We start from the raw sequence: 10,238 nt of genomic DNA, 5'->3' as shown, positions 1-10,238 counted from the left end.
TCATATTCACTAATATACAACTAATCATATCACTAATACACAGCTAATCATATTCACTAATATACAACTAATCATATCACTAATACACAGCTAATCATATCACTAATACACAGCTAATCATATTCACTAATACACAGCTAATCATATTCACTAATATAAAACTAATCATATCACTAATACACAACTAATCATATCACTAATACACAGCTAATCATATTCACTAATACACAGCTAATCATATTCACTAATATACAACTAATCATATCACTAATACACAGATAATCATATCACTAATACACAGCTAATCATATCACTAATACACAGCTAATCATATTCACTAATATAAAACTAATCATATCACTAATACACAGCTAATCATATCACTAATACACAGCTAATCATATCACTAATATACAGCTAATCATATCACTAATACACAGCTAATCATATTCACTAATACACAGCTAATCATATCACTAATACACAGCTAATCATATTCACTAATATACAACTAATCATATCACTAATACACAGCTAATCATATTCACTAATATACAACTAATCATATCACTAATACACAGCTAATCATATCACTAATACACAGCTAATCATATCACTAATATACAGCTAATCATATTCTCTAATACACAGCTAATCATATTCACTAATACACAGCTAATCATATCACTAATACACAGATAATCATATCACTAATACACAGCTAATCATATTCACTAATACACAGCTAATCATATTCACTAATACACAGCTAATCATATCACTAATACACAGCTAATCATATTCACTAATATACAACTAATCATATCACTAATATACAACTAATCATATCACTAATACACAGATAATCATATCACTAATACACAGCTAATCATATTCACTAATATACAACTAATCATATTCACTAATACACAGCTAATCATATCACTAATACACAGCTAATCATATTCACTAATATACAACTAATCATATCACTAATACACAGCTAATCATATCACTAATACACAGATAATAATATCACTAATACACAGCTAATCATATCACTAATATACAGCTAATCATATTCACTAATACACAGCTAATCATATCACTAATACACAGATAATCATATCACTAATACACAGCTAATCATATCACTAATACACAGCTAATCATATCACTAATGCACAGCTTATCATATTCACTAATATACAACTAATCATATCACTAATATACAGCTAATCATATCACTAATACACAGCTAATCATATCACTAATACACAGCTAATGATATCACTAATACACAACTAATCATATCACTAATACACAGCTAATCATATCACTAATACACAGCTAATCATATCACTAATGCACAGCTTATCATATTCACTAATATACAACTAATCATATCACTAATACACAGCTAATCATATCACTAATATACAGCTAATCATATCACTAATACACAGCTAATCATATCACTAATACACAGCTAATCATATTCACTAATACACAGCTAATCATATTCACTAATATACAACTAATCATATCACTAATACACAGATAATCATATCACTAATACACAGCTAATCATATCACTAATACACAGCTAATCATATTCACTAATACACAGCTAATCATATTCACTAATACACAGCTAATCATATTCACTAATATACAACTAATCATATCACTAATACACAGATAATCATATCACTAATACACAGCTAATCATATCACTAATACACAGCTAATCATATTCACTAATATAAAACTAATCATATCACTAATACACAGCTAATCATATCACTAATACACAGCTAATCATATCACTAATATACAGCTAATCATATCACTAATACACAGCTAATCATATTCACTAATACACAGCTAATCATATCACTAATACACAGCTAATCATATTCACTAATATACAACTAATCATATCACTAATATACAACTAATCATATCACTAATACACAGCTAATCATATTCACTAATATACAACTAATCATATCACTAATACACAGCTAATCATATCACTAATACACAGCTAATCATATTCACTAATACACAGCTAATCATATTCACTAATACACAGCTAATCATATCACTAATATACAGCTAATCATATTCTCTAATACACAGCTAATCATATTCACTAATACACAGCTAATCATATCACTAATACACAGATAATCATATCACTAATACACAGCTAATCATATTCACTAATACACAGCTAATCATATTCACTAATACACAGCTAATCATATCACTAATACACAGCTAATCATATTCACTAATATACAACTAATCATATCACTAATATACAACTAATCATATCACTAATACACAGATAATCATATCACTAATACACAGCTAATCATATCACTAATACACAGCTAATCATATCAATAATATGCTAGGCTATACGATGCTAGGCTAAGCTAACATGCATTCAGTCGTTCGGAGGTGTAGAAGGATGGGCCTTAGCTCCATGGGCGTGGCCTGTTGTTGCCGACCACGCCCCCTCGGCGTTCCAGCTGTTTAAAAGCGCCGCGGCGGCCTGACCGGCCAGCACGAAGCGGCGGCTCCAGTAGACTTTTCTCTTTCGCCGCTTTCGCCTCCACGAACCTGGACAGCATGAGCTCCTCCAGCCCCGACGAGCGCCTGGACCACCTCCTCAGCGCCGTGGAGAGCGAGTTTCAGAAGGGCAGCGAGAAGGGCGACGCCTCGGAGCGGGACATTAAGCTGACCCTGGAGGACTCGGAGCTGTGGAGCAAGTTCAAAGAGCTGACCAACGAGATGATCGTCACCAAGACGGGAAGGTACCGAGGCTTTTCAGGGGTTTTCACCCTTTTCCATGTCTTACTCTGAGTGCGGCGGTGAACGATCGCGAGTTTAGGAGCAGCCTGTAAGAGTTTAATTTAGTCTTCAGTTTAATTTAGTCTTCAGTTTAATTTACTCTTCAGTTTCATTTAGTCTTCAGTTTCATTTACTCTTCTGTTTAATTTAGTCTTCAGTTTAATTTAGTCTTCAGTTTAATTTACTCTTCTGTTTAATTTAGTCTTCGGTTTAATTTACTCTTCTGTTTAATTTAGTCTTCAGTTTAATTTAGTCTTCGGTTTAATTTACTCTTCGGTTTAATTTAGTCTTCAGTTTAATTTAGTCTTCAGTTTAATTTAGTCTTCAGTTTCATTTACTCTTCTGTTTAATTTAGTCTTCGGTTTAATTTACTCTTCGGTTTAATTTACTCTTCAGTTTAATTTAGTCTTCAGTTTCATTTACTCTTCTGTTTAATTTAGTCTTCGGTTTAATTTAGTCTTCAGTTTAATTTAGTCTTCGGTTTAATTTAGTCTTCGGTTTAATTTAGTCTTCAATTTCATTTAGTCTTCAGTTTAATTTAGTCTTCAGTTTAATTTACTCTTCTGTTTAATTTAGTCTTCGGTTTAATTTAGTCTTCAGTTTAATTTACTCTTCAGTTTAATTTACCCTTCAGTTTAATTTACTCTTCGGTTTAATTTACCCTTCGGTCTAATTTAGTCTTCGGTTTAATTTACTCTTCGGTTTAATTTACCCTTCGGTTTAATTTACTCTTCGGTTTAATTTACCCTTCAGTTTAATTTAGTCTTCGGTTTAATTTAGTCTTCGGTTTAATTTACCCTTCGGTTTAATTTACTCTTTGGTTTAATTTTACTCTTCGGTTTAATTTACTCTTCTGTTTAATTTAGTCTTCGGTTTAATTTAGTCTTCGGTTTAATTTACCCTTCGGTTTAATTTACTCTTTGGTTTAATTTTACTCTTCGGTTTAATTTACTCTTCTGTTTAATTTAGTCTTCGGTTTAAATTACTCTTCTGTTTAATTTACTCTTCGGTTTAATTTACTCTTCGGTTTAATTTAGTCTTCGGTTTAATTTACTCTTCGGTTTAATTTACTCTTCGGTTTAATTTAGTCTTCAGTTTAATTTAGTCTTCGGTTTAATTTAGTCTTCGGTTTACTTTACTCTTCGGTTTAATTCACCCTTCGGTTTAATTTAGTCTTCAGTTTAATTTAGTCTTCAGTTTAATTTACACCTTTTCTCACTAACCAGTTATTTAGTGAAGCTAACATGCTAGGCTACATTTCTGAGGTAAAGACCTTCCGGTTTCTGAGGTCATTTCGTGGAGAAGTTGCCGCTAAAACCGACGATGGCATTTCGCCGTTCCACCTTAAATGGTGCAGCAGTTACATTAACCGCTCAACCAGTTAAGGTGGACCAGAAAAATCCAACAAGAAGCTAATTAGAAACTTTAAAGATCGTTTTTTCCACATTAATCTGCCTTAATTTCAGTCCGCAGGTGCTGAACAGGTTCATTTAGCTGCCAATGGGAACTTTACAATCTTCCACCTTAAATGGTGCCGCGGTTACAGTCTGGCGCCGGAACTTATTTAAGGTGGAGCGGCAGAGTGCAGTAAAGAGCCAGTGAATGTATGGTACAGTAGCCGAACGTGTACCTGAACGTGTGGTACAGTAACTGAACGTGTGGTACAGTAGCTGAATGTGTGGTACAGTACCTGAACGTGTGGTACAGTAACTGAACGTGTAGCTGAACGTGTGGTACAGTAACTGAACGTGTGGTACAGTAGCTGAATGTGTAGCTGAACGTGTGGTACAGTAGCTGAATGTGTGGTACAGTACCTGAACGTGTGGTACAGTAACTGAACGTGTAGCTGAACGTGTGGTCCAGTAGCTGAATGTGTAGCTGAACGTGTGGTACAGTAACTGAATGTATAGCTGAACGTGTGGTACAGTAGCTGAACGTGTTCTGCGGGTGTGTAAAAGCAGTGAACTGTCTGGCTTCCAGGCGGATGTTCCCCGTGCTCAGGGCCAGCGTCAGCGGCCTGGACCCGAACGCCATGTACTCGGTGCTGCTGGACTTCGTGGCCGCCGATAACAACCGCTGGAAGTACGTTAACGGGGAGTGGGTCCCGGGCGGGAAGCCGGAGCCGCAGAGCCCGAGCTGCGTTTACATCCACCCAGACTCACCAAACTTCGGAGCGCACTGGATGAAGGCGCCCATTTCCTTCAGCAAAGTCAAACTGTCCAACAAACTCAACGGCGGAGGACAGGTGAGCCGGTTTAAGGCACTAAATCTATAGTTTAAAGGGACTAAATCTATAGTTTAAAGGGACTAAATCTATAGTTTTAAGGGACTAAATCTATAGTTTAAAGGGACTAAATTTATAGTTTAAAGGGACTAAATCTATAGTTTTAAGGGACTAAATCTATAGTTTTAAGGGACTAAATCTATAGTTTAAAGGGACTAAATCTATAGTTTTAAGGGACTAAATCTATAGTTTAAAGGGACTAAATCTATAGTTTAAAGGGACTAAATCTATAGTTTTAAAGGATTATATTTATAGGTTTAAGGGATGTTTATATTTATATTATATTAAATTTAAGGGGTTGAGACAGTGTTTAATGGTTTAAAGTTAAGGTTTAAGGGATTAAGACAGTGTTTAATGGTGTAAAGTTAAGGTGTAAGGGATTAAGACAGTGTTTAATGGTGTAAAGTTAAGGTTTAAGGGATTAAGTTAAGGTTTAAGGGTTTAAGACGGTGTTTAATGATTTAAAGTTAAGGTTTAAGGATTTAAGACAATGTTTAATGGTTTAAAGTTAAGGTTTAAGGGATTACGTGAAGGTTTAAGGGATTAAGACAGTGTTTAATGGTTTAAAGTTAAGGTTTAAGGGACTCATTGAAGGTTTAAGGGTTTAAGACAGTGTTGAATGGTTTAAAGTTAAGGTTTAAGGGATTACGTGAAGGTTTAAGGGATTAAGACAGTGTTTAATGGTTTAAAGTTAGGGTTTAAGGGTTTTAAGACAGTGTTTAATGGTTAAAGTTAAGGTTTAAGGGATTCATTGAAGGTTTAAGGGTTTAAGACAGTGTTTAATGGTTTAAAGTTAAGGTTTAAGTGATTAAGACAGTGTTTAATGGTTTAAAGTTAGGGTTTAAGGGTTTAAGACAGTGTTTAATGGTTTAAAGTTAAGGTTTAAGGGATGAAGACAGTGTTTAATGGTTTAAAGTTAAGGTTTAAGGGTTTAAGATGGTGTTTAATGGTTTAAAGTTAAGGGTTAAGGGTTTAAGACGGTGTTTAATGGTTTAAAGTTAAGGTTTAAGGGTTTAAGACGGTGTTTAATGGTTTAAAGTTAAGGTTTAAGGGATTCATTGAAGGTTTAAGGGTTTAAGACAGTGTTTAATGGTTTAAAGTTAAGGTTTAAGTGATTAAGACAGTGTTTAATGGTTTAAAGTTAGGGTTTAAGGGTTTAAGACAGTGTTTAATGGTTTAAAGTTAAGGTTTAAGGGATGAAGACAGTGTTTAATGGTTTAAAGTTAAGGTTTAAGGGTTTAAGACGGTGTTTAATGGTTTAAAGTTAAGGGTTAAGGGTTTTAGACAGTGTTTAATGGTTTAAAGTTAAGGTTTAAGGGTTTAAGACAGTGTTTAATGGTTCAAAGTTAAGGTTTAAGGGTTTAAGACAGTGTTTAATGGTTTAAAGTTAAGGTTTAAGTGATTAAGACAGTGTTTAATGGTTTAAAGTTAAGGTTTAAGGGTTTAAGACAGTGTTTAATGGTTTAAAGTTAAGGTTTAAGGGTTTAAGACGGTGTTTAATGGTTCAAAGTTAAGGTTTAAGGGTTTAAGACAGTGTTTAATGGTTTAAAGTTAAGGTTTAAGGGTTTAAGACAGTGTTTAATGGTTTAAAGTTAAGGTTTAAGGGTTTAAGACGGTGTTTAATGGTTCAAAGTTAAGGTTTAAGGGTTTAAGACAGTGTTTAATGGTTTAAAGTTAAGGTTTAAGGGTTTAAGACAGTGTTTAATGGTTTAAAGTTAAGGTTTAAGGGATGAAGACAGTGTTTAATGGTTTAAAGTTAAGGTTTAAGGGATGAAGACAGTGTTTAATGGTTTAAAGTTAAGGTTTAAGGGTTTAAGACGGTGTTTAATGGTTCAAAGTTAAGGTTTAAGGGTTTAAGACAGTGTTTAATGGTTTAAAGTTAAGGTTTAAGGGTTTAAGACAGTGTTTAATGGTTTAAAGTTAAGGTTTAAGGGTTTAAGACGGTGTTTAATGGTTTAAAGTTAAGGTTTAAGGGATGAAGACAGTGTTTAATGGTTTAAAGTTAGGGTTTAATGGTTTACGACAGTGTTTAATGGTTTAAAGTTAAGGTTTAAGGGATGATGACGGTGTTTAATGGTTTAAAGTTAGGATTGAAAGAACTAAACTGATATTTGTACCTCAAACGCGTGAAGTTAAGTGAAGTTTCCATCCACACTGGAACAAAATGCTTCATGGCTCAAATGAATAAATTCATGAACAGCCAAGTGCCACGTTGAACATGTAAAATTTGAAATGCCACATGGATCAGAGGCAGAAGTTTGATATGGCTGGTATGACTCACCTTCTTTTCCTCCTCCTGCAGATAATGTTGAACTCCTTGCACAAGTACGAGCCCAGGATCCACATCGTGAAGGTTGGCGGGATCCAGAAGATGATCAGTAGTCAGTCTTTCCCCGAAACTCAGTTCATTGCGGTCACGGCGTACCAAAACGAAGAGGTGAGGATCGCTTTAACCTTAAAACGGCCTGTTACGGGCGGCGTGGCGAGGAAATGTACGTGATTTTTTTAATCTTAAGTGATTTAAAAAAATAAAATAACTCACCGTTTCTCTTTTTTCAGATCACAGCCCTGAAAATCAAGCACAACCCCTTCGCAAAGGCCTTCCTGGATGCTAAAGAGCGGTAAGAGAACAAACACAGTCATTATATTTTAAATATATTAACATGCTTGATGTCCCATTAACTCCTGGGTTTGCTGGTGTGGTCAGTGTGTGATATAACGCTGTAATTCCAAATGAAATAATAAGGACTTTTCTGACTCCTCAGGAGTGACCATAAGGAAGCGCAGGAACACAGCAGTGACAATCAGCAGTCTGGATACTCACAGCGTACGTCACGTCATACTCACGGAGATCTAGTCCACTGCAGAATCGCCGCAGGCTTCACTAAACATTTGACATGTTTGCATTTCTGTGCTGAAAAGCAGCACGAATAAATTACATCAGCATCATTTATGTCCTTTAGTGGCAACAGCAGTGTTAATATCTTATAATAAAGTGGAATGAGTTTGAATTCAGTGCTCTGCTCGTTCCAGTGAGCTGTAGGTGGGCAGTAAGGCCGTTGCTCATGGTCCTCTTTTTGTCCCAGCAGTCGGCGGCTGGTTTCTGCCCAGTAACGGCCCCATCTGCCCCAGCAGTAGCCCGCCGCAGTTCAGCGGAGCCCCAGCCCACTCGTCCAGCTCCTACTGCGAGCGCTACTCCAGCCTGCGGGGCCACCGAGCGAGCCCCTACCCCAGCCACTACCCCCACCGCAGCACTACCACCAGTAAGACCACTGAGCACTTCATTAAACACATCGATATTCAAATTGTGCGTTTTATTAACACACAGTGGGAACGTGTCCCTCATTTACTGCGTTTTGAGCTCACACAGACGTCGATGTTCCTGACTAGTTTCTTACCGACTGTTCTTTTATTTCTTTGTAGACAATTTCATGGACAACTCTTCAGGATCAGTTCCGCCCCATGACAGCTGGTCGGCCCTCCAGATCCCCAACTCCAGCGGAATGGGGACCCTCGCTCACAGCACCAACACCACCTCCAACACCAGGTCAGTCTGCACACTGATACACACATTCAACTGGGTTGTTGAGGTACACTATTTGGAATACACAAGAAAAGGGCCCACAATCATATATACTACTGTTTATAGTTTTACATGTATTTCTATTCACTTATTTATGTGTTACTGGTGCATATATGGATAATATCTGTCTATCTATCAATCTAACGTTGCTAAATGCATCCTGTGTTCAGTTCTGCATAAATAACAGGAGCAGTTCACAGTAAAGTACATACATGGACACTGATACATAAATAAAACATCTCCCTCTGCAAATGTGGCCAGTTATTAAAAATAAAGAAACAGTTCGTTCCATTCACTCCTGTGAGCCAGTGAGATGTTATTCCATCTTATAAAACACTCCCATTTACTGATCAGCTCACTGGCCTTTAACCTCTTGTGTGCATCCACAGCCAGTACCCCAGCCTCTGGTCTGTCGCCGGGACGACCCTCACCCCCTCTGGGTCAGCTTCAGGCTCCATCGCTGGGGGCCTGACCTCGCAGTTCCTGCGAGGCTCCTCTGTGTCCTACTCTGGGCTGACCTCCTCTCTGCCCGTCTCGTCTCCGTCATCCATGTATGACCCGGGCATGAGCGAGGTGGGCGTGGGCGACGCCCAGTTCGAGAGCTCCATCGCCCGGCTCACGGCCTCCTGGGCGCCCGTGGCACAGAGCTACTGAGAGCTGACCATGTGAGACATCCTCCAACCCTCAGCCTGATTAAAAGACCCTCCTGCTGTTCCACAGAGACGGTCAAGGTGCCTCGATCTGAGATGAAGGTCCTCCTGTAGGTGGTAATAAAGGATGTACCAGAGGAGCGTCCAGAGGGCTTTAGCTGAGACTCCGCGAGCCTCTGGGATGAGACTCAACAAATACATGATGATCATATTTTTATAGAAACGACAGAAACTTCTACTGTCAGACACAAAAATTACTTCATTGGGCCAATGATGGAAATTCTAAGTTAACTATAATATTAATAAGACCAAAGTTGATGCTGTTGATGGAGTAAATGTAAATGTGTATATAAATTTAAATTAACATTCATCCTCATTGTTGCTGATATTAAATATCCGTTTAAAACCTACAGAATATTATGTGTGCTTAAAAAAAACAAGACAAAGTGCCTCGTATCCTCGTGAAATGGGAAGTCCAGGAACACTGAAGTGCCTTGTTGTACATACCTATTTGTATTTGTTTGACTCATTGTGAGTTTTATTTATGTCATTTTAATAATAAATTAAAGTTCTTATTTGTCAAATTGCCAGTGTCTTGTTTCTGACCAGTAATAGCCAGACTGGGTGATATCAGCTACAGGACGGTCTCTCCTCACTGACACAGCTTCTCTAATCTCAGAAAAGTACTGACCAATTGAACGGGACGCTCTGGATCAGCTGTGATCCTAAGGTCTCCATGTCCAATGCCAAGGGTGGTCTAGTGGGGTTTAAAGACCCCCAGCATTGGAGCAGTGGAACTGTGTTCTCTAGAGTGATGGAGCTTCATCCAGTAGCTTTGGGATGAGTTGGAGTGACC

General features: G+C 37.2%; 1 protein-coding gene across 1 annotated transcript; it reads left to right on the top strand.

Moving 5' to 3' along the window:
• Positions 1 to 2,643: 2,643 nt before the first annotated feature.
• tbxta (T-box transcription factor Ta) lies at positions 2,644 to 9,426 on the top strand. Its single transcript, XM_017682757.1, has 8 exons — positions 2,644 to 2,828; positions 4,846 to 5,110; positions 7,452 to 7,586; positions 7,709 to 7,770; positions 7,915 to 7,976; positions 8,239 to 8,412; positions 8,573 to 8,696; positions 9,122 to 9,426. The coding sequence occupies exons 1-8, from the start codon at positions 2,644 to 2,646 to the stop codon at positions 9,384 to 9,386; spliced, it is 1,272 nt and encodes a 423-aa protein (XP_017538246.1). The 3' UTR covers positions 9,387 to 9,426.
• Positions 9,427 to 10,238: the final 812 nt, after the last annotated feature.

Source organism: Pygocentrus nattereri, chromosome 1 (genome assembly GCF_015220715.1).
Source record: "Pygocentrus nattereri isolate fPygNat1 chromosome 1, fPygNat1.pri, whole genome shotgun sequence".
Taxonomy (NCBI): Eukaryota; Metazoa; Chordata; class Actinopteri; order Characiformes; family Serrasalmidae; genus Pygocentrus; species Pygocentrus nattereri.
The sequence above is the reverse complement of the archived record's forward strand: the minus strand, read 5'-3'. Positions and strand labels throughout refer to the sequence as shown.